Here is a 25,791-nt window from a genome sequence, read left to right on the forward strand (position 1 = left end):
CTTCACTGAGAATTTATAACAAGGGTCCTTAAAGGGTCACATTTCCCATGTGGTTTCATAAAACTTCAAGTAAAGAATGTATTTTATTTTATTTAAAGAAATTTTTTTTAAGAACTAACATTTATTATTTTTGGCTGCATTGGGTCTTCGTTGCTGCTCACAGGCTTTCTCTAGTTGCAGCGAGCGGGGGCTACTCTTCATTGTGGTGCACAGGCTTCTCATTGCGGTGGCTTCTCTTGTGGAGCATGGGCCCTAGGCGCGAGGGCTTCAGTAGTTGTGGCACATGGGCTCAGTAGTTGTGGCGAGCAGGTTCTAGAGTGCAGGCTCAGTAGTTGTGGTTCACGGGCTTAGTTGCTCCGTGGCATGTGGGATCTTCCCGCATTCAGGGCTCGAACCCATGTCCCCTGCATTGGTAGGCAGATTCTTAACCACTGCACCACCAGGGAAGCCCCAAGAATGTATTTTAAATAGTCTCTGTTTGGTGATGCCTTCAGGTACCATACAAAATCTCTCAAGTTACCTTCTCTTAGGAGGGATGTACCTTCAACCCAGCCTTCAAAAATCTACAGATTAAAATTCCAAGCCACTTGAGATCATAGTCAAAAAAAAATCACAAAGTGCACAAAAAAACATTGCATAGTGAGCAAGAGCCAGCAGAAATGAGACAGTGACCTCTAGAGACTGCAGAAAGTTTATATTTTGTCTTAGTAATTCCAGTAAGTTTGATTAATATATTAGAAGAAATGAAAAGAAATGTGAGTATGAAGTAAGGGTCTCTGACCAGGCAGATTAGGAAACAAAAACCCCAGAACTTCTAGTTATAAAAAATTAACTAAAATTAAAAGCTCATGAACAGGTAAGAAACAAATTGGCACAGCATAGAATGAAGAGTTCTCACATACATCTAATTGGAGTTCCAGAAGGACATAAGTGTGAATGAAGGAGTAAGGCAATTTTTATTTATTTATTTATTTTTAACATCTTCATTGGAGTATAACTGCTTTACAGTGGTGTGTTACTTTCGCTGTATAACAAAGTGAATCAGCTATACGTATACATATATCCACATATCTCCTCCCTTTTGGGTCTCCCTCCCACCCTCCCTATCCCACCCCTCTAGGTGGTCCCAAAGCACTGAGCTGATTTCCCTGTGCTATGCGGCTGCTTCCCACCAGCTATCTGTTTTACATTTGGTAGTGTATATATGTCCATACCACTCTCTCATTTTGTCCCAGCTTACCCTTCCCCCTCCCATGTTCTCAAGTCCATTCTCTATGTCTGTGTCTTTATTCCTGTCCTGCCCCTAGGTTTTTCAGAACCCCCTTTTTTTTTTTTTTTGGATTCTATATATATGTGTTAGCATACAGTATTTGTTTTTCTCTTTCTGACTTACTTCACTCTGTATGACAGATTCTAGGTCCATCCACCTCACTACATATAACTCAATTTTGTTTCTTTTTATGGCTCAGTAATATTCCATTGTATATATGTGCCACATCTTCTTTATCCATTCATCTGTAGATGGACACTTAGGTTGGTTCCGTGTCCTGCCTATTGTAAATAGAGCTGCAATGAACATTGTGGTACATGACTCTTTGAATTATGGTTTTCTCAGGGTATATGCCCAGTAGTGGGATTGCTGGGTCATATGATAGTTCTATTTTTAGTTTTTTAAGGAACCTCCATACTGTTCTCCATAGTGGTTGTGTCAGTTTACATTCCCACAAGCAGTGCAAGAGGGTTCCCTTTTCTCCGCACCCTCTCCAGCATTTATTGTTTGTAGATTTTTTGATGATGGCCATTCTGACACGTGTGAGGTGATACCTTATTGTAGTTTTGATTTGCATCTTTCTGATGATTAGTGATGTTGAGCATCCTTTCATGTGTTTGTTGGCAATCTGTATATCTTCTTTGGAGAAATGCCTCTTTAGGTCTTCTGCCCATTTTTGGATTGGGTTGTTTGCGTTTTTTTGATACTGAGCTGCATGAGCTGCCTGTATATTTTGGAGATTAATCCTTTGTCAGTTGCTTCGTTTGCAAATATTTTCTCCCATTCTGAGAGTTGGCTTTTCGTCTTGTTTATGGTTTCCTTTCGTGTGGAAAAGCTTTTAAGTTTCATTAGGTTCCATTTGTTTATTTTTGTTTTTATTTCCATTTTTCTAGGAGGTGGGTCAAAAAGGATCTTGATGTGATGTATGTCGTAGAGTGTTCTGCCTATGTTTTCCTCTAAGAGGTTTATAGTGTCTGGCCTTACATTAGGTCTTTAATCCATTTTGAGTTTGTTTATTTATTTATTATTTATTTATTTATTTTTGCGGTATGCAGGCCTCTCACTGTTGTGGCCTCTCCTGTTGCGGAGCACAGGATCCGGACATGCAGGCCCAGCGGCCACGGCTTACAGGCCCAGCTGCTCCGCGGCATGTGGGATCTTCCCGGACTGGGACACGAACCTGTGTCCCCTGCATTGGCAGGCGGACTTTCAACCACTGCGCCACCAGGGAAGCCCGAGTTTATTTTTGTGTATGGTTTTAGGGAGTGTTCTAATTTCATTCTTTTACATGTAGGTGTCCAGTTTTCCCAGCACCACTTACTGAAGAGGTTGTCTTTTCTCCATTGTATATTCTTGCCTCCTTTATCAAAGATAAGGTGACCATAGGCATGTGGGTTTATCTCTGGGCTTTCTATCCTGTTCCATTGATCTATATTTCTGTTTCTGTGCCAGTACCATACTATCTTGATTACGGTAGCTTTGTAGTATAGTTTGAAGGCAGGGAGCCTGATTCCTCTAGCTCCGTTTTTCTTTCTCAAGATTGCTTTGGCTATTTGGAGTCTTTTGTGTTTCCATACAAACTGTGAAATTTTTTTGTTCTAGTTCTTTGAAAAATGCCATTGGTAGTTTGATAGGGATTACATTGAATCTGTAGATTGCTTTCCGTAGTATAGTCATTTTCACAGTGTTGATTCTTCCAATCTAAGAACATGGTATATCTCTCCATCTGTTTGTATCATCTTTAATTTCTTTCCTCAGTGTCTTATAGTTTTCTGCATACAGGTCTTTTGTCTCCTTAGTTAGGTTTATTCTTAGGTATTTTATTCTTTTTGTTCCAGTGGTAAATGGGAGTGTTTCCTTAATTTCTCTTTCAGATTTTTCATCATTAGTGTATAGGAATGCTAGAGATTTCTGTGCATTAACTTTATATCCTGCTACTTTACCAAATTCACTGGTTAGCTCTAGTAGTTTTCTGGTAGCAGCTTTGGGATTCTCTGTATAGTATCATGTCATCTGCAAACAGTGACAGTTTTACTTCTTCTTTTCTGATTTGGATTCCTTTTATTTCTTTTTCTTCTCTGATTGCTATGGCTAAAACTTCCAAAACTGTATTGAATAATAGTGGTTAGAGTGGGCAGCCTTGTCTTGTTCCTGATCTTAGTGGAAATGGTTTCAGTTTTTCACCATTGAGAACGATGTTGGCTGTGGGTTTGTCATATATGGCCTTTATTATGTTGAGGTAAGTTCCCTCTATGCCTACTTTCTGCAGGATTTTTATCATAAATGGGTGTTGAATTTTGTTGAAAGCTTTTTCTGTATCTATTGAGTTGAGTATATGGTTTTTCTCCTTCAATTTGTTAATATGGTTTATCACATTGATTGATTTGCATATATTGAAGGATCCTTGTATTCCTGGGATAAACCCCATTTAATCATGGTGTATGATCCTTTTAATGTGCTGTTGGATTCTGTTTGCTAGTATTTTGTTGAGGATTTTTGCATGTGTGTTCATCAGTGATATTGATCTGTAGTTTTCTGTGACCTCTTCATCTGGTTTTGGTATCAGGGTGACGGTGGCCTCATAGAATGAGTTTGGGAGTGTTCCTCCCTGTGCTATATTTTGGAAGAGTTTGAGAAGGACAGGTGTTAGCTCTTCTCTAAATGTTTGATAGAATTTGCCTGTGAATCCATCTGGTCCTGGACTTTTGTTTTTTGGAAGATTTGTAATCACAGTTTCAATTTCAGTGCTTGTGATTGGTCTGTTTATATTTTCTATTTCTTCCTGGTCCAGTCTCGGAAGGTTGTGCTTTTCTAAGAATTTGTCCATTTCATTGGCATATAGTTGCTTGTAGTAATCTCTCATGGTCTTTTATATTTCTGCCATGTCACTTGTCACTTCTCCTTTTTCATTTCTAATTCTAGTGATTTGAGTCTTCTCCCTTTTTTTCTTGATGAGTCTGGCTAGTGGTTTATCAATTTTGTTTATCTTTGCAAAGAACCAGCTTTTAGTTTTATTAATCTTAGCTGTTGTTTCCTTCATTTCTTTTTCTTTTATTTCTGATCTGATCTTTATGATTTCTTTTCTTCTGCTAACTTTGGGGGTTTTTTGTTCTTCTTTACTCTAATTGCTTTAGGTGTAAGTTTAGGTTGTTTATCTGAGATGTTTCTTGTGTCTTGAGGTAAGATTGTATTGCTATAAACTTCCTCTTAGAACTGCTTTTGCTGCATCCCATAGGTTTTGGGTCATTGTATTTTCATTGTCATTTGTTTCTAGGTATTTTTTGATTTCCTCATTGATCTCTTGGTTATTTAATAGTGTACTGTTTAGCCTCCATGTGTTTGTAATTTTCACAGATTTTTTTCCTGTAATTGATATCTAGTCTCATAGCATTATGGTTGGAAAAGATACTTGATACGATTTCAATTTTCTTAAATTTACCAAGGCTTGAATTGTGACCCAGGATAAGATCTATCCTGGAGAATGTTCCATGAGCACTTGAGAAGACAGTGTATGCTGTTGTTTTTGGGTGGAATGTCCTATAAATATCAATTAAGTCCATCTTGTTTAATGTATCATTTAAAGCTTGTGTGGTAATTTTTAAATAGAAATGTCTGAGAATTTTTCAGAACTGATAAATGAAAACAGTCCTTATGGTGGAAGTCCAGTGAATCCCAAGGAGGATAAATAAAATTAGCCCCAGGAAATAGAGTAAAACTGCAGAAGACCAAAGGCAGAGAAGATCTTAAAAGCAACTAGAGAGAAACAACAGATTGGTATAAAAATGTTTTTCTTTAGTCTGGCAGCTTACTTCTCAGAAGCAACAACAGAAGACACTGGAATGCTGTCTTCAATGTACTGAGAGAAAATAGCTGTCAGCCTTAGAAACGAATATCCAGTGGTGAAACTGTCTTTCAGGAACAATAGCAAAACAAAGGCATTGTCAGACCAAAAAAACAAACAAAAAACCACACCCACACCCACAGCCTTCACTGCAGGAGACTCTTAAGGGACACAGTTGAGGCAGAAGGAAGGTCATCCCAAGTGGAAAGCCCAAGATGGTTTTTTTTTTCCCTTTTTATTTATTTTTTCTTTTTCATTGTGGTTTATTACAGGATATTGAATATAGTTTCTTGTGACCTGAGATGCTTTTTTTTTTTTTTTTTTTTTTTTTTTGGCGGTACGCGGGCCTCTCAGTGTTGTGGCCTCTCCCGTTGCAGAGCACAGACTCCGGACGCGCAGGCTCAGCGGCCATGGCTCACGGGCCCAGCCGCTCCGCAGCATGTGGGATCTTCCCGGACGGGGGCACGAACCTGTGTCCCCTGCATTGGCAGGCAGACTCTCAACCACAGTGCCACCAGGGAAGCCCCTGAGATGCTTTTTAATGCCCACAAAATGTCCCACCAAATAGATTTACAATTTAGACTCTACTACTATTAGACATTTATGTTATCTATAATTTTTCAATTTTAACTGAAGCTATACTGGACATGTGTATAGATATGTTTATGCATGTGTTTTATATAGGTTTATTTAGACTAGATTTATGTAGATTTATTTAGACTTTATATAGATTTATGTAGATTTATTTAGACCACATGCCCAAATTATTGGGTCAAAAAAGTAACAGGCATTATGTTTCTTGATACATGTTATAAAATTGATTTGTTAAAGGGCTTTACCAGTTTACATTGCATCAAACAGATTATGCTTGCTTTACTGTACAAGTGAGTGTATGATAGGGCCAGTTTTAAATGATGAAGATTGACATTTCTTACCAAATTTTGACTTAGTTATATCTTTGACAAAAAGTCCCATCTCCCTTCTCTCCCGTTGTTATTAAAGTGTTTCCTTTCTTATAGAAGTAGAAATTGGTAACTGAATGCATTCTTTCTAACAAAATATTTCTAACTTTCTAGAGCATAGTCTTTCATTTTCTTTTTTAGTTTATTAACAAATATATAGTCGGCCCATATAAAGAAATGGCAAATAATGCTTTATTTAGTTTTTGTTTTATTATGAAGGAAGACTACTATTTTTAATGCTGCTGCTTTCTTTTCTAGCTCTGTATATTTCACAGTAGTCAGCCAACAAGCATAGAAGTAAACAGTTTTTGTTTTAAAAATCATTCATTCTAGAGAGGGAAAAGTACTGTTTGCTTGGGAATTCTGTATTCTAATGTGAACTGAATGTAAGAAGGTGTCTTTTTTTAAACTTTTTTCTTGTTTTTATACTATTTCAGGTGCAAGTGAAAGTGTAGGGAAACATATGCTTGAAGCCTGCAACAATAATCTGGAGATGGCAGTCACTATGTTTTTGGATGGTGGAGGAATCGCTGAAGAGCCAAGTACCAGTTCAGCAAGTGTCTCCACTGTCAGACCACACACAGAGTATGAATTTATTATTTATTATTGGGAGCTACCCCCTGCCAAAATTGAGCAGTTACATTTTTACATGTTAGGTTAATTCTCTGTTTTGAACAAATTAAAAGTTGAAAGTATCTGAAAGTGTCAGGTGAAAATTTTTATACTTATATGCTTTAAGTTCTCTACAGCACTGTCAAGTCCGTTATTTAATCCTCAGAAGAACCCTATAGGGTGGCATTATTATCCACATTTTACAGAGGAAGCAGAAGGATAGCCATTTCCCCAAGCTATACAGCAATTAAGTAGCAGATATGGAAGGAAAGCCCAATAAAGCTCAGATTTCTCAATTCTGGATTTTCCTACATTGTCCCAGGAAAGTTTTGAGTTGTCATGAAAAAATTTTTGAAGAAAATTTATGCCCTAAATAGCTACGTGTTGCTAATCTTTAGAGGCACGTTCAGCATATAGAACTGTAATATATAGAGCATAGTAACAGATGATAAATACATTTGGTGTTTACTGCCCTTTACATTTGATACCAGTGAGAGTTTGAAATGAATATCTGTTAAGCAAAATTCCAGTAGTCTTTGGAAAATATTAGAGATGAATTTTACTCAAATGAAAAACACTGATTTTTGAGTCAAAATTTCAAAGATCCTTAAATAAGATTTTAATACTCATAGCCATTTATAACTCTTCAGTGTTTACAACATGAGATACTAAAAAAGAAGAATCCCCTTAAATAGGAATAGGCAAAAACATGGATTTTATTTTTACTAAATTAGATTTAAAAAGCTAAATAAACATTCAGGACATGATTGCCTCTTTTTTTTTTTTATCTAGTTCCAGATTCTAGAGTAATATTGTTTCCCCACAAAGTGTGAACTCTAGAGGTTATATAAGTTTTCTCCTATCGATGTTGGCTGTGTATTTCAAGTTTGATAGCCCATTCTCCACCAACATAACTCAAATCTTTAATGGAAATTAATATGAAAACATGATTTAGTTTACATTCACTTGAATAACAGATATTCATAGCTGATTTCTGGGGACATATCAGTCCTCACTGTTTAAAACATGTTTTCTTAATTGTACTTAAAAATAGTTTTGATTAATGAATGTCTTTTCCTGCTGAATTACATTATAATTTTACTTAGATTATTTGTATTACTAATTGATTAACATTTGATAGTGGCACCTACTTCCTAAACTAAAATTTTCTTTCTTTACAGTTCACCTTCTGTTCCATTATTCCATTTTGCTGGGTAGCTAGCAGTCTTGGAATAGATAACCTCAAATATGTAGTAATCAAGTCTTTCTGTATAGGGACTACTAATTAAGCCATCACCCTAATTGATGTATTTCATCAGATTAAGGCTTGTTTTTTGAGTAATTAAATTGCCTTAGATTGAGATAACTTTGCACACACACACACACACACACACACACAGTAAGGTGAATTATACCAATAATGGAAAGATCTATTCAGGTAAAAGATGTGTTTGAAGTTTTTAGTTTTGCTAAGATAATGGCCTGTTTCTCTTTGGTGAAAGAGATTTAATAGAGCTTCCTCTTAGAGACACATTGTCTGTTTCTTTAGAGTATTGCAGTTCTGTGTGTGAGCAGTGACTGAAATCCAGTAGGAAAGAGTGCTTAACATAATTTTGAATTATCCTTTATCCTTCACTCATTTGGCTTATTGTAGCTTTCTTTGTTTAACTAGTTGTTCTTTGATTACAGGATGTTAGTTTTTGTTGACAAATTAGTATTGATACTGTATTAAATAAAGTATGTTTTGAAGTTTCAACTTTCAGGTGTCAAAAACAGGGCCTTAAGCTCAGTTATTACTATTAGAAACACCTGAATGAAAAACATTAGGCCTAACATAAATTAATATTTATTATAAGGGGAGCATATTAAATTTGAAACTTACTCTTACTTGCTATGAGCATTAATCAGCAGAATTTCGTATTTGAGTTAAAACTAAAATAATTAAACTGATTTATAAAGGGATATACACCATTTTTACAGCATATTTTAAATGAGAATTGTTCACTGGAAGAGATGGATTATTAGTAAACCCTCTGGAGGTAAACTTTGAAGAGTTTTTAGGCTTTTAAAAGAGTATTTTTTCTGTTTTATATATGTTAGTGTCTATTTAATAAATAATTCAAGGGTACTACCTTTGTTAGCCAGCTTCATAACTAGCATAAAATTAATTGCCTGTTTAAGCTTATTTTAATATATCTGTGATTTAATTATCTATTATTTGATGTAGTGTTGATGTAATATTGTTTTTATTAAGCTCATATTTTCCATTAATTTTTTGCCTGAATTTTGTGTGTGTGTGTGTGTGTGTGTGTGTGTGTGTGTGTGTTTGTAAATTTCCTATCTCCTTTTTTTTTCTAAAGAATTTAGGGCAGGGAACTTAGAGGAGAGGAGAAATATTTTTTATTTTTCTGTTTGTTCTCTTTCTTTATAAACCCATTTGCACTATCTATGCCAGGTACTTTATTCCAGTTCATCTCTATATGGAAATCATCTGACAGTCATTTATCATAATTTAATGTGGTTCCTAAAAGTCACTAAATCTGTTGTTCATTTTATTTGTTAATTTGAATGTGTTCACAATAGTTACGGTAAGAATAGGTAGCAGAAAACAGTTTTCATTTGGATATTTTCCCACTTTTTTTTTTTTTTTTAATAGAGAGGAAGTCCGTGCCCCAATTCCTCAAAAGCAGGAAATATTGGTGGAACCAGAACCTTTGTTTGGTGGTAAGTTTACCTTTTTTCCTTAGCTTTATTTGACTTTATTGTTGTCTTCGGGATTTTAGTGAAGCTATCAAAAGATATGAAGGCTTGCTCAGAGATTGTTACTTCAAGTAGAGTTGATTCTTATCTTGTAATTCTGTACTCCCCTCAGGAAAGTTGCACAATTGGCTCTTTCCGAGGAGTGAGCCAGATTAAAAAGTTGATAGTTGTTGCAGAATGCCAAAAGGAGGAAAATAAGCAAAAAGAACTGCTGCCTTAAAATGGAAACAAATCTATCATTAGATAAAAGACTATGATTATATTTTGTTTTTTGGGTACCCACTTGACTGCCATATCCTTACTGTCTTGATATGCTGTACCTTCACTCTTTTTTAATTTCTAGAAGTGCTGTTCTTGTATTGAAAAAAGGAGGAAGTAATCCCTAATCCATGCAAAAAATTGTGATATCAATCTGGGGTGCATAGAGAAGATAGTAGAAAATGGAACATTTAATCAAATTTAAAGAAAATTTATAGTTTTATTTTAATAAGCACTTATTTGCCTTTTGTGAGCCAGATATTTTAGGCATTAATAGGTATATTAAATAACAGAAGAGGGCTTCCCTGGTGGTGCAGTGGTTGAGAGTCCGCCTGCCGATGCAGGGGACATGGGTTCCTGCCCCGGTCCGGGAAAATCCCACATGCCGCGGAGCGGCTGGGCCCGTGAGCCATGGCCGCTGAGCCTGCACGTCAGAGCCTGTGCTCCGCAACGGGAGAGGCCACCACAGTGAGAGGCCCACGTACCGCAAAAAAAAAAACAAACAAAAACAGAAGATAGGGGACTTCCCTGGCGGTCCAGTGGTTAAGACTCTGCGTTTCCAGTGCAATGGGCAGGGGTTCAATCCCTGGCTGGGGAACTAAGATCCCGCATGTCATGCGGCATGGGCAAAAAAAAAAATTTAAAAAACAAAAAAACCCCCCAGCAGATGAAGTTATGATTTGGTTGGGTAGACAGAGACATAGAAATGTATATTGTATATATTGAGAACAGCAGTGCAGAGAAATAGGCCTATAAAAAGTTTCGTAGGTAAACTAAAATAAAGAAGAAATAAATTGTAAGAAAAGGATGAAGAAAATTACATAAACCATATCTTTTGATATGAAAAAGCAACTTAGTTGAGAGTTATAAGATTGATTTTTAACTTGGGAGCTTTGGAGTTTACTGTAGAAAGGAATAAAGAATATACTTTCCAGTTTCAGAAATAAAGATGGGAGGAAGAAAACAATAAGGTCTAAATATTGAAATATGATGTGTGCTTTCTGAACTGTTCAATTTAGCTAGTCATTGTGCCTTTAATATACCAGAGGTAGTAAAGCATTGTTCATGTTTTTTTTTTTCATATAAATGTTATAGATTTTGGAGCTGAGGAATGCCCTTGGAAGCTTTTTCTTTCTTTTATTGCAAGGAATAAAGGCAAGATCTTTGAGTGGGGAAGACTACAGCAAATGGATTCTGTGCTATTTTACTGTTTAACAGAGGCAAAAGAGTTCCCATTTGAAACTCCACTTTCTTCTACATCTGGTTTGGTGAGGGGGGTGAGAATGACTTTATACAGTTAGGGAGTCATTCCTAACTTTCATTATTAGACCTTATTGTAACTTTGAAAAGGTTTTTGGAGAACTATTTTCTTCTTTGGGATAGTATCGATTTTTAAAAAATTAATTAATTAATTAATTTTGGCTGCGCTGGGTCTTCGTGTGGCGTGCAGGCTCTAGAGCATGCGGGCTTAGTAGTTGTGGCATGCGGGCTCTCTAGTAGTGGTATGTGGGATCTTAGTTCCCTGACCAGGGATCGAACCCAGGTCCCCTGCATTGGGAGAGTGGAGTCTTAACCACTGGACCACCAGGGAAGTCCCAGGGATAGTATTGATTTAAAGTGTGATTCTCAAAGTGTGGTCAGGGAGTCCCTGATGCCCTTTCAGTGGGTCTGTAAGATCAAAACTGTTTTCATAATAATACTAACAAGTTATTTGCCTTTTTCACTGTGTTGACATTTGGGCTGATAATTCAGAAGCAGTGATGGGTCATACTGCTGCATCTTAATTGAATCAGGACAGTGGCACCAAACTGCTACTATTTGTTGAATTCTTCACTGACACACACTTGCAGTTTAAAAAAAAAAAAAGCCAAAGCAATAAAAATTAATTTCATTTGATCTTGATCCACATTTTTAAACTATTCTGTTTGATGAAATAGGATGTGTGCATAAAGCACTTCTGCATACTGAAGTACTCTGGTTACTTTAAGGTGAAACACTTGTACAGTTGTTTGAGTTGAAAGCAAAACTAGCTGCTTTTTTTATGGAACATTATTTTCCTTGAAAGATTACTGACAAACTATAGTTATTTAGACTTAAACATTTGGCAGACATTTTCTTGAATGTGAACGAAGCCTGTTAACTGCTTCAAGGCAAACAACTGACGTTATTTGTTGCCAGTGATTTAAGAAAAGAAAAAAAGGCTTTCAGGCAGAGCTTAGAATTTTAGAAAGTTTATGCGCATGATTGTGAGCTTGATAGCTTCCCAGTACTTAAAGGCTTTCTGATGAGGTTAGCAGTGACATTAACAGATGGTGATTTTTTTTTTAATATCATATGATGAAATGGTCAGTATTTGGAATATTTGCATAACTCAGTGAACAAGTATTTTCAAATGACCAAAGCAGAATATTACAAAATTGTGCATGGGTGAAAGATCTATTCGGATCTATATGTAAGTATCTATATATGCAATATAGGTTAGATATCTATTGCTGTTTAACAAATCGCTTCAAAATTTAGCTTCCTGAAACAAACATTTGTTATATCACCATTTCTGTGGGTCAGGAATCCAGGTGTGGCTTAGTTGGGTGCCTCTGTTTAGGGTCTCTCACAGGGTATAATCAAGGTGTCAGCCAGGGCTACAATCATCTCAGAGCATGACTAGAGGAAGATCTAAGTTTACTCACGTGGCTGCTCGTTGGCTGGAGACATCAGTTCCTTACTGCAGAGCAAATGAGAGAGCCAGAGAGGGCAGCCCAAGATGGATGGAAGCCACCATCTTTTTGTATAAGTACTGTGCGCTAACAGATTGCACCACTAGAGCTCCATCCACTATCTTTTTGTAACCTAACTGTTGGAAGTGACCTCCCATCACCTCTGCCACATTCTATTTGATCCTGCCCATACTCAAGATGTTCACACACAGGTTATGAATCCTGGGAGATAGGGATAATCGGGGGCCATCACAGAGCCTGCGTAGCACATAAGACTAATGGATTTTAATGGAGCAGAATATGAAAAGTTCATTGATAAGATTTCAGATTCCATGTTGCAGCCAACCTTTAAGAAATTACCACTGGTTGAGCTTTGGTGTAGTAGCAGGGGAGAATGTTCACAATTATCTTAAAACACTATTAAAATACTCTTCCCTTTTACAACTACATGTCTGTGTGAAATTGAATTTTAATTTTCTTCATATACATGAACTAAAGGAATAGCAGCAGATTGAATGCAGAAGCAGATCTAAAAATTCAGGTGTCTTCTCTTATACCAGTTATTAACAGAGATTTGTGAAAATGTGAAACAGTGTCGCTCTGCTCATTAAATTTTGTTCTCTGTTCCTCCCCTATTCTGACTATGAAGCTCCTTTTTGAATCTCTTTTAGCTCTTTGTAGCTTAGTCTCTTTGACCTCAGTGAGCAGCACTCCTATTATGTGGACAGTGGAGTGAGAGTACAGAGGACTGATGTTTACTTATAGCGTATGGTTTGGAAGAGTGAGGAAACCACATATTGAAGAGGCAGGCAGGAGTAATAATGATCCTAGAGCTAGAGGTGTTGTGGCTTGAGGAGAGATTCTTGGTTAGACTTAGGATATATAAGGGGGAAACAAATGGGAGCAGGTGATGAGCCCAAGAAATAAAAGAGAGTGGTTGGAAAGCTAGCAATAAGAGGAGCTAGTATGAATCTCCAGGAGATCAAGTGTATAATAGAGAAAGGCTAAATTGGGGGGTGGGGTGGGGGCAGGGAGTGAGAGAGAGAGAGAGAGAGAGAGAAGAATGTAGAATATTGACCGGCCTGCCTTTGGCAGTTTAAAAGTAGAAGAAAAGTACCTTTTATATACTATGTACTACCTCCCCAATAATAATATGCTTTCTTAGGCAGCTGTTTTATGCCTTATCCTAAGATAACCTTACTTTCTTAATTGTTATGGTTAAGTAATATCTGGTAATGAGTTTTAAGAAAGCATTATTTGAGCAGTTAATATTATTGCTGCTAGAAACATGTACATTTAAGATGGGAACTCTTGATTAAAAATAGTTCCAAGATTGAAAAGAATAACATTTCTTGCTTCGTGTTTATAAAGGGAGGGAGGAAAAATAATGCAGTATTTAAATTTTATAAGTTTAAATAATAAAATTTAAAATTAATAATTTATATAATAATTTATTTAAATAAAACAATTTATATGTAAAATTCAGTTTAAATTTTGAAATTCAGTACAAAGCTAAAATATGGAAGTCTCTGATTTTTACCAAATTTCCTTTTCCTAGAGATAATATTGTGATTCTTTAATATAAATACTGATACACATATGTGCATAAATGATATACTGACCTGATAATGCTTTAAGCAAATGTGGGATTTTTTTAACATGTGGTTCTGCATTCTTTTGTTATTTTGTTTTTTAACTCAGTAGTTCTTAGATTAAAAGAATTACCCTATATAATGGCAAACACAGGCTGTTGGGAAAGATGCTTTGACATGGGATGGGAGACTTTTATAGTTTCTGTCTAATCTTACTATGTAATCATCATCTGTTAATGTGTAGCACTGTTCTGGTTACATGCTGGCAGTGCTCGTGGGGCTTGCCATAAACCAACTGAATAACTGTTACCCATATTGAAAGAATCATTAAATTTCCTTATTTACTGTGATGTATATAAATGACCTGATAACTTTTTTTTTTTATTGGAGTATAGTTGGTTTACAATGTTGTGTTAGTTTCAGGTGTACAGCAAAGTAATTCAGCTATACATATACATATATCTATTCTTTTTCAGATTCTTTTCCCATTTAAGACCTGGTAAAATTTTTGTGTTTAAGAACATACAGGAAGATAACGTGTTGATGATTGCTTTTTCAGCTTTATCTGTACAATACTTAAGGACTGGGTAATAGACGCTATACAAGGGTATCAAAGGACATTGGTTCTGTTCATTTTTCTGTTCACTGTAGGAAAAATTTTTCTTCCGAAATTACAGTTTTTTGGTGTTTATAATTCTGCATGTGTATCCACTTACTAAGAGGTAGTTCTTAAATATTATGGTTTAGAACTTACTCAAGTATTATACTAAAGGGTAGGCAGATCATTTAGGCTAACCTGAATTATGTATTTGCAGCATGTATGTAGCTTCATCGCCATGGGAAGTCATCCTCAAAATCTTTCTTCCTATCTTTTTACACAAGTTTGGCCAAGTTTTTTAACTGGGCCTTAATTTTCTTTTTTGTAAAATATGATTGGGCTCAAGATGGTTAATTATATATGAATGCCTTGAAGGTTTTTGAAGTATTTTATATTTTGAAGGAGGGCACCATTATGAATCTGAGTGTCTTAAAATAAGAAATTGCTATAGATAAGGACATTTTTAGAATTGTTACAAAATTAATGTTTTAACTTTTTGTATCAATTCTATTTTTTCCTCCTATAGCTCCTAAAAGACGACGGCCTGCACGTTCAATATTTGATGGTTTCCGGGATTTCCAAACTGAAACTAGTAAGTATCTATGAACCAGTTTATCATCTCTTTTTCCCTCCCTCTCCCTCTCTCATTGTCTTTCTCCCCTGTCTCCTCTCCCACAGATTAAAACCACAAGGTGGAAAAGCACCCACACACTCCCCTTCAGGTCAAGATCCTAGTTTGTTTTATATAAGTTTTTTTCTTAAGAAGATGATTAATATTAGGCCTAGTAACTTTGAGAATTCATCTTATTTAAAAACTAAATTATGAATTCAGTCTGTGATTGTTATTAACTCCCCCTTGAGCTGAATTGTTCCAGATTCTAACCTACTTGGTTATAGAAGAATAAGGGAGATGGATATAATGTGAGAAATATGGTAATTTACAAACTTAATCTGTTTCTGAATGAGCACTTAAATGCTGACTATAATAAAATAAAAAACTGATTTTCCTCAGGATCCTGATATATGTCAGTTAAAGGAATGACCACAATGAAAATGGTTATTATAGGGATTGGAAAATAGAAGAAGAAAAGGCCATACTACCCAAAGCAGCCACTATTAACATTGTGGCAACAGTTGTTTGGAATAGGTTTATATCTTTCTGTTGAATAAGAATGAGTCTTGGCCTTCTCCTTTTAGTGGAATTAGTACTGATTTAGCAATGGAATCCTAGAGAAAAGACAGTTATGTTTAGAGAATATATGAGAAACTCTTGAACCATATTTGATTTTGTAATAATTTATAATGAGCTCATTGAAGCACAGATAGGTCTTGTAACTTGAGAGTTGATGTGGAATCCAGACTGACTCAGGTCATCCAGGGAATCCTGTGCCCTTCCAGGAGAAGATGACAGCAGTAGTCATTCTGTCTCACTGCCATAATCTTTCAAGATTGGGAATGTAGCTAGAAACAACTAGAATGTAGCTAGATAAATTAGGATGAGTTTCAGAAATAGATAAATGAAGATGAAAGTTTTCTCCTGTGCTAAAGTTAGTTTTGAGTATGTGAAGGAAATATTTTGAATAAGTGACTCTTACATAATTTCCATTTTTATCCTTATCTTTGGATAGAGAGCACCACGTCTTAAGACTCCCGCCCCACCTGGCTTTGTATTTTTTTTCAGAGTCAGCCTTAGATCTTTGCATTTGCATTTGAGGTCAAGCACATTGTTCGTTAGTTCTTGCAACTGATACATTTTTTTTAAAATGCAAGATTCATGACTTATTTTATGGCTAATTGAAACTTTCTCATCCTCCTGTGTTGCAGTTCGGCAAGAACAGGAATTAAGAAATGGAGGAGCAATAGATAAGAAACTAACTACCCTTGCAGATCTCTTCCGGCCACCCATTGATTTGATGCATAAAGGCAGCTTTGAAACAGTAAGTTGTTGGAGATTCTAAGCCTGAGCTATGAATCTTCTTGCATTTTTAGTGGAGTTTTTCTTTCTAAGAGCAAAAAAAAGTTTTCAGCATATAGAGAATTGGCGTCATAGTAAGTATGAAATACCTAGAAGGTTACATTGATTTATATTTCTTAAAAGTTTATATATTTTTAATTACTACTTACTGCTGAGAATATTGTGTGTGTGTGTGTGTGTGTGTGTGTGTGTTTTGGCCATTTGTGAGTTGTTTGTAGGTATCTTTTACCCATATTTTTATGAGGATCATAGTGTGTTTTAAAAGAATATCCCTATGGTTGCGGAGTATGTTCTCCCTTAGTTCTTGTTTTAATTTAGCTGAAGCCAAAGGAAAACTTTCCGGAGCAGGTTTATATGATTGTCTGCTAAATTATAAGCTTACTTAGGGCAGGGGAACCATGTTTCTTTTTATTTTGGTGATCCGTGGGACCCAGTCTCTAGCATTTAATAGGAACACGGTATTTGGTAAATGAATGCGTTTAGTTAGGATTTTAAATATTCTTCTGTTGAAGTGTTCAAACAACTTGCTTTTGTGTGTTGACTATCATGTTAACTCTCTTTTGAATCAGAAGAGCATTTCTGTAGATGTAAAGCACTGAAATTTCAGGTAAGTCTTTTCTGTTAGGATAAAGTAGGCCAAACAATAACTGTAAAAATGACGTTAGTAGCTACATATTTAGAAGTGAATTTTGATTGTTTTTTAAAAAAAATTTTGTCCTTAGACATACTCTTTAACTAGCCTAAATGAAATATTTAGGTTAAGAAATTTAACTGTAAGCTTTTTCCTTCTGAATTCTTTAATTTTCTGAATTGTAATTTCTGAATTTCTGTAATTTCTGTAATTTCTGAAAGTGTTTGGCCACGTGTAACAAAATCCAGATGATGGAGATTTGATTAAATGTGTTTCTTTTTGTTGTGTAAATAAAGTTCAGGGAGTCTGGTGTTCATTTATCAGCTCAAAGATGTCAGGTTAGATGTCTCCTCAGTTTTCTTCATCTTTCGTTCATGATCTTTAACATGGTAACTGCCTATCCTTTCTACTGTTCTGGTGATAATATAACCATTGACAGAATAGCACAATATGTAAGACAAAAAGGAACTGAGTTTGTTTTGATGTGCTTTCTATTTTCATTAGCTTCTGTGTTGCTCTGGGGCTTAACTAAATAACTCTGAGCTTGATTTAATTTTGTCACTTTGGGCTCATAAAAAGCAGTTACTCTGCTGCTTGTTATTAAGGGAAAATGTGAATCTTTTTTTTTTTTTTTTTTTTTTTTTTTTTGCGGTACGCGGGCCTCTCACTGCTGTGGCCTCTCCCTTTGCGGAGCACAGGCTCCATGGCCATAGCTTATGGGCCCAGCCGCTCCGCGGCATGTGGGATCTTCCCGCACCAGGGCACGAACCCATGTCCCCTGCATTGGCAGGTGGACTCTCAACCACTGTGCCACCAGGGAAACCCGTGAATCTTTCTTGATACTGTCATCTGAAGTTTGATTCATTTTGTTAAGTTGTGTCACCTTTTTTCTTTGAATTTTGTGACCTATGTTGTTTTCAACAGTCTTCATTTTTTTCACTGATAATACTCAACTTTATCATTTACAAGCCTTTAAATGATATAAACATTCCCAGAAAAAGTAGGCATTTCATTATGACTAATGATATATCCATTAGTTTTATAGAAATTAGGGAAGTAATATACAAAATTAAGTTCACTGAAATTTAGAGAGGTGAATATTAAAAATTAAAGGAATAGTCTGGCTGCTCAGGCAGGACCCACAGGTTTGAATTAGATATAGATCTGAGCCACAGTTTTATAGGTGTAGAAACTAGACTTCCTTCTTTCTTTCTTTTTTTTTTTTAATTTAATTTAATTTATTTTATTTTTGGCTGCGTTGGGTCTTCCTTGCTGCACGCAGGGGCTAATCTTTGTTGTGGTGCAGTGGCTTCTCTTGTGGAGCACTGCTCTAGGTGCATGGGCTTCAGTAGTTGTGGCACACGGGCTCAGTAGTTGTGGCTCACAGGCTGTAGAGTGCAGGCTCAGTAGTTGTGGCGCATGGGCTTAGTTGCTCCATGGCATGTGGGATCTTCCCAGACCAGGGCTCGAACCCATGTCCCCTGCATTGGCAGGTGGATTCTTAACCACTGTGCCACCAGGGAAGCTCATAGACTTTATTATTTGTTAATGTAACTAGAGGTAGACCATGTTCAAGGGTTCTGGCTTATGCTAACCAGATGAGAGATTGATTAGTTCACTTGTTCATTCAGTAAATATTTAGTGAGGCCTCCTGTTGCAAGGCCTTGTTCTAGGGGATGGGGATTATATGTATTGGGATAAAGATTTAACTATGTGTGAGAGAGACCAGGAATAAAACAAACATTAACTTAAACAAGATAGAAGTCCATGCTGTTAGGATGGTTCTGCTCTATGAAGTTATTAGGAATGCAGTTTTTTTCTGTCCTATTCTGCAAGCTCTTGCTTGCCCTTGTCTGCATGATTCAAGGTGGCTTACTACCATGTTTGCTTTTCAGTTAGCATGAAGGAAGGGAGTGACCGAGAAGGGTACACCTTTTCCCTTTAAAGGCACAACCTAGAGGTAATACACATCACTTCTCACATTCCATTGACCAGAATTGTAACAGGGAAGAGCCAAATCTGACTACATGTTGAATCTGTTGCTTTTACTTTAATCGTTGCTTTCTGCTGCTTTTGCTCACTAAAAGGATACTGTCTATATATAATGGCCTGCCTCAGGGAACCGTGCCCCTCTGTCTGAAAGCTAAACCAAAGTGCCTTTGTTCAGGGAAGCATCCTAACCCTGTCCACCTGTGGATGGCTGCAAGAAAGAAGAAATTAACACATCCCCTCCCCAAGGCTGGCCATTCCAGGGGATATTTGCAAAAATTAACGGCCTTTTTACTTTACTTCCTCATCTCCTCCCCCTTTCTGTTCTATAAAAGAAACTGGGGGCTTCCCTGGTGGCGCAGTGGTTGAGGGTCCGCCTGCCGATGGAGGGGACGCGGGTTCGTGCCCCAGTCCGGGAAGATCCCACGTGCCGCGGAGCGGCTGGGCCCGTGAGCCATGGCCACTGAGCCTGCGCGTCCGGAGCCTGTGCTCCGCAACGGGAGAGGCCACAACAGTGAGAGGCCCGCGTACCGCAAAAAAAAAAAAAAAAAAAAAGAAACTGGCATCCAAACCACGATAAAGTGGTTCTTTTGAGACACTAGTCTGCCGTCCTCATGGTCCACCGGCTTTCTGAATAAAGTCCCTTGCCTCAACACCTCATCTCTGGATTTATTGGCCTGTCGTGCGGCGAGCAGAGCAAGCTTGGACTTGGTAACAGAACTTAGCAATGTGGCCACACCTCCTTGCAAAGGACACTGGGAAATCAAGATGCTTAGCTGAAAATTGGAGATTCTATTTTATTTTATTTTATTTTTTTGGTACACGGGCCTCTCACTGCTGTGGCCTCTCCCGTTGCGGAGCACAGGCTCTGGACCCGCAGGCTCAGCAGCCATGGCTCACAGGCCCAGCCGCTCCGCGGCATGTGGGATCCTCCTGGACCGGGGCACGAACCCGTGTCCCCTGCATCGGCAGGCGGACTCTCAGCCACTGCACCACCAGGAAAGCCCTCTATTTTTTTTTTTAATTTTTAAATTTTATTTATTTTTTTATACAGCAGGTTATTACTCATCAGTTTTATACACATCAGTGTATACATGTCAATCCCAATCACCCAATTCATCACACAACCACCTACACCCCCGCACCGCTTTCCCTGCTTTGTGTCCATACGTTTGTTCTCTACATCTGTGTCTCATTTTCTGCCCTGAAAACTGGTTCATCTGTACCATTTTTCTAGGTTCCAAATATATGCGTTAATATACGATATTTGTTTTTCTCTTTCTGACTTACTTCACTCTGTATGACAGTCTCTAGATCCATCCACGTCTCAACAAATGACCCAGTTTTGTTCCTTTTTATGGCTGAGTAATATTATGTTGTATATATGTACCACATCTTCTTTATCCATTCGTCTGTCGATGGGCATTTAGGTTGCTTCCATGACCTGGCTATTGTAAATAGTGCTGCAATGAACATTGGGGTGCATGTGTCTTTTTGAATTGTGGTTTTCTCTGGGTATATGCCCAGTAGTGGGATTGCTGGATCATATGGTAATTCTATTTTTAGTTTTTTAAGGAACCTTCATACTGTTCTCCATAGTGGCTGTATCAATTTACATTCCCACCAACAGTGCAAGAGGGTTCCCTTTTCTCCACACCCTCTCCAGCATTTGTTTTTTGTAGATTTTCCAATGATGCCCATTCTAACTGGTGTGAGGTGATACCTCATTGTAATTTTGATTTGCATTTCTCTAAATTTGCATTTCTCAACAATTAGTGATGTTGAGCAGCTTTTCATGTGCTTCTGGCCGTCTGTCTGTCTTCTTTGGAGAAATGTGTATTTAGGTCTTCTGCCCATTTTTGCATTGGCTTGTTTGTTTTTTTAATATTGAGCTTCATGAGCTGTTTATATATTTTGGAGATTAATCCTTTGTCTGTTGATTCATTTGCAAATATTTTCTCCAGTTCTGAGGGTTGTCTTTTCATCTTGTTTATGGTTTCCTTTGCTGTGCAAAAGCTTTCATGTTTCATTAGGTCCCATTTGTTTATTTTTGCTTTTATTTCCATTACTCTAGGAGGTGGATCAAAAAAGATCTTGCTGTGATTTATGTCAAAGAGTGTTCTTCCTATGTTTTCCTCTAAGAGTTTTATAGTGTCCGGTCTTACATTTATGTCTCTAATCCATTTTGAGTTTATTTTTGTGTATGGTGTTAGGGAGTGTTCTAATTTCATTCTTTTACATGTAGCTGTCCAGTTCTCCTAGCACCACTTATTGAAGAGACTGTCTTTTGTCCATTGTATATCCTTGCCTCCTTTGTCATAGATTAGTTGACCATAGGTGCGTGGGTTTATCTCTGGGCTTTCTATTTTGTTCCATTGATCTGTGTTTCTGTTTTTGTGCCGTACCATATTGTCTTGATTACGGTAGCTTTATAGTATAGTCTGAAGTCAGGGAGTCTGATTCCTCCAGCTCCGTTTTTTTCCCTCAAGACTGCTTTGGTTAATTGGGTTCTTTTCTGTCTCCATATAAATTTTAAGAGTTTTTGTCCTAGTTCTGTAAAAAATGCCATTGGTAATTTGATAGGGATTGCATTGAATCTGTAGATTGCTTTGGGTAGTATAGTCATTTTCACAATGTTGATTCTTTCAATCCAAGAACATGGTATATCTCTCCATCTGTTGGTATCATCTTTAATTTCTTTCATCATTGCCTGATAGTTTTCTGCATACAGTTCTTTTGTCTCCCTAGGTAGATTTATTCTAGGTATTCTTTTTGTTGCAATGGTAAATGGGAGTGTTTCTTTAATTTCTCTTTCAGATTTTTCATCGTTACTGTGTAGGAATGCAAGAGATTTATGTGCATTAATTTTGTATCCTACAATTTTACCAAATTCATTGATTAGCTCTAGTAGTTTTCTGGTGGCATCTTTAGGATTCTCTACGTATAGTATCGTGTCATCTGCAAACAGTGACAGTTTTACTTCTTCTTTTCCAATTTGTATTCCTTTTATTTCTTTTTCTTTGGAGATTCTATTAAGGAGTAGGGAAAAATAGATATTTGTTACCTATAAGCAGTTTCTGCCACAGGGAGGTTGTGGTAAACAAATTATACAAAGTCCTTTGCCATCAAAAAATTTATAATCTAGAGGGAGAAACAGACTACCAGCAAATAAAAAACAATACCTATATAACATATTTAGTGTATATATATGTATATATTTTTGTATGTATGTGTTTGACACAGAGAAATTTCAGGTTACAGTAGTTGCTGGGAGAAAGAATAAAATAGAATAAGGGAAGGACAAAGAGAGGACTATTCTGTTTGGGGACATTAAGGTGCATGTGCTCTTATAGGCAAATGAAAAGCAAGGTTGATTTCATAGGTTTCACACACTTTTATAATTGTGATGAGAGAGGACTGATTCAGATAGGAAGATGAGGATATATTTCTGAAAGAATGAGATTTGAGTAGAAACCTGAAAGAAGTGAAGGAATGTAAACCATAGAAGGGTCTCAGGGAAGAGCAGAAAAACAGTTAAGTGTATAGGCACTGGTGTTGGAAAGAGCTTGGGCAAATTTCTGGTACAGCCCAGGAAACCAGTGTAGCTGGAGCTGAGTGAGCATGGGACTTAGGATGAATAATCTGACCCGGGCAAGGGAACATTTCTTAGGTTTTCTTCTTTCCCATTAGCATGTAAGTTCCATGAACACAGGGATTTTGTTTTATTTATTGTTGTGTATTCACAGTGCATAGAGGGGTGTCTGGCACACAGTTGTCCCTCATTAAGTTTTTGTTAAATTATTGAGTGGTATAATCTAGAGTATATTGTACAGAAAGAATCAGAACAATTTCCATAATATTCCTTATTTTCATAAGAAATACATGTTTATTTGTTAAAATTGCCATTCAGGGCTTCACTGGTGGTGCAGTGGTTAAGAATCCGCCTGCCAGTGCAGGAGATGCAGGTTCAAGCCCTGGTCCAGGAAGATCCCACATGCTGCGGTACAACTAAGCCCATGCTCCACAACTACTGAGCCTGCACTCTAGAGCCTGCAAGCCACAACTACTGAAGCCTGTGTGCCTAGAGCTTGTGCTCCGCAACAAGAGAAGCCACCTTAGTGAGAAGGCTGCGCACCACAACGAAGAGTAGCCCCCACTTGCCGCAACTAGAGAAAGCCTGCATGCAGCAACAAAGAGGAAATGCAGCCAAAAATAAAATAAGTTTATAAAATATAAAAATAAAATATAAAAATTGCCATTCAATTGCACATGCACCTAGTCCTACTAAGAGTACTTTGTTAACTTCAAAAGTACTTGCTATAAATGCAAGTAAAAACATTTTAGTTAAAATATAAAGAACTGATTCAGAAACAAAATACATAAGATGAAGTTTTTTTAAATAAACTATACATAGCTTATATTTTTATTCAAATTAGGCAAAAATTATAGAAAAAAACAGCAAGGAAAAATAATAGTAGTTTCCATTTACATAAGAAAGTATTGTGCATATTTTAATATATTTACTTTTTGACTTTATGCATATATATTTATTCAAGCAAATTATCTTTTCCTCTGTATCCTCTTTTCATACTTTCCTGATCTGTTTGGGACTGGGAGAGACGTTACTCTCTCACTGTTCTCCCATTATCACAGATAGACCCTGTCACATGCCTCTCTATTTGGTATAGCCACACTTGCTCTTGGGTTTCTCTATAATGGCTTTTGAATATTGATTTAGAACAACCTAATGAATTCCAAGAGGAAAGGTTCATCATTTGTCCCATGGCCCACTCTCACCTCTCGTCCTTGACTCATATAACTAGTATACTTAGTGAGATTATATAAGATTCTCTTATGTTCCCTCCAGACATTGCTGCTTTGCATGAAATTTGTGTCTTTTTTGGGGCCCTTCTTTCTAGAAGTAATTTCTTTTTTTTTTAAAATTTAATTGAAGGATAGTTGATTTATAATGTGTTAATTTCTGCTGCACAGCAAAGTGATTCAGTTACACATATTTATACATCCTTTTTCATATTCTTTTCTATTATGGTTTATCACAGGATATTAAATATAGTTCCCTGTGCTATACAGTAGGACCTTATTGTTTATCCATTCTATATATAATAGTTTGCATCTGTTAATCCTAAACTCCCAGTCCATCCCTCCCTCACCCGCTCTCCCCCTTGGCAACCACAAGTCTGTTCTCTATGTCTGTGAGCCTGTTCCTGTTTCCTAGATTAGGTTATTTGTGTCATATTTTAGATTCCACATATAAGTAGTATCATACGGTATTTGTCTTTCTCTATCGGACTTACTTCACTTAGTATGATAATCTCTAGTTGCATCCATGTTGCTGTAAATGGCATTATTTTGTTCTTTTTTATGGCTGAGTAGTATTCCATTGTATATATGTACCACATCTTCTTTATCCATTCACCTGTTGATGGACATTTAGCTTGTTTCCATGTCTTGGCTATTGTGAATAGTGCTGCTATGAACATACGGGTTCATATATCTTTTTGAATTATAGTTCTATTGGGATATATGCCCGGGAGTGGGATTGCTGGATCATATGGTAGCTCTATTTTTAGTGTTTTTTTTTTTTTTTTTTGCGGTACTTGGGCCCCTCACCATTGTGGCCTCTCCCATTGTGGAGCACAGGCTCCAGATGCGCATGCTCAGCAGCCGTGGCTCATGGGCCTAGCTGCTCCGTGGCATGTGGGGTCTTCCCGGACTGGGGCACGAACCCGCGTCCCCTGCATCGGCAGGTGGACTCTCAGCCATTGCGCCACCAGGGTAGCCCTATTTTTAGTTTTTTAAGGAACCTACATACTGTCTTCCATAGTGGCTGCACCAGTTTACCTTCCTACCAACAGTGTAGGAGGGTTCCCTTTTCTCCACACCCTCTCCAGATTTGTAGATTTTTTAATGTGGCCATTTTGACTGGTGTGAGGTGGTACCTCATTGTAGTTTTGATTTATATTAGAAGTACTTTCTTAACAACATCTTCCAGTTTCTTTTGCTTGTATAAGGTTTCTCCCAATGTAAGCTTCATGAAGTCAGGGGTTTTTTGTTTTGGTAACTGCTATAAATCCAGCATCTATAACTGTACCTGAAACATGATAGATCCTCAAATATTTGTCAAATGAATGAATCTGAATGAATGAAAGTGTGAATGTGAATAAATGAATTTTTAAAAACAATAGCAAATGACTCTCCATTGTTTTTGAATTCTGGACTTTTATTATTTTTCAGTGTTATCCTTTTTTTAAAAAAAATATTTATTTATTTGGCTGTACCGCGTCTTAGTTGCGGCATGTGGGATCATTGTGGCGGCATGCGGGATCTTTAGTTGCGGCTTGCAGGATCTTTAGTTGCGACATGTGGGATCTAGTTCCCTGACCAGGGATCGAACCTGGGCCCCCTGCATTGAGAGTGTGGAGTCTTAGCCATGGGACCACCAGGGAAGTTCGTTATACTTTTTTTTGGTCAGTGTTGTAGTTGAGGCAGACTTAATAAATTTACTTTATTATAGGGATTATGTACTCTTCAATCTGTCTCTCTAGAGTGTGTTTTTTTTTCTTCATTC

General features: G+C 37.0%; 1 protein-coding gene across 6 annotated transcripts in view; it reads left to right on the top strand.

The window, feature by feature from the left end:
* Positions 1-25,791, top strand: part of UBXN7 (UBX domain protein 7) — a 62,282-nt gene that overhangs the window by 13,855 nt on the left and 22,636 nt on the right. For all 6 annotated transcript variants that reach the window (XM_073804078.1, XM_033855670.2, XM_033855673.2 and 3 more), the window contains 4 exons: positions 6,511-6,658; positions 9,342-9,409; positions 15,134-15,199; positions 16,432-16,544. In XM_073804078.1, the coding sequence (XP_073660179.1) occupies positions 6,537-6,658; positions 9,342-9,409; positions 15,134-15,199; positions 16,432-16,544 (369 nt within the window). In that variant the 5' untranslated portion in view covers positions 6,511-6,536. The remainder of the gene's footprint in view (positions 1-6,510; positions 6,659-9,341; positions 9,410-15,133; positions 15,200-16,431; positions 16,545-25,791) is intronic.

Source organism: Tursiops truncatus, chromosome 4 (genome assembly GCF_011762595.2).
Source record: "Tursiops truncatus isolate mTurTru1 chromosome 4, mTurTru1.mat.Y, whole genome shotgun sequence".
NCBI classification, from domain to species: domain Eukaryota; kingdom Metazoa; phylum Chordata; class Mammalia; order Artiodactyla; family Delphinidae; genus Tursiops; species Tursiops truncatus.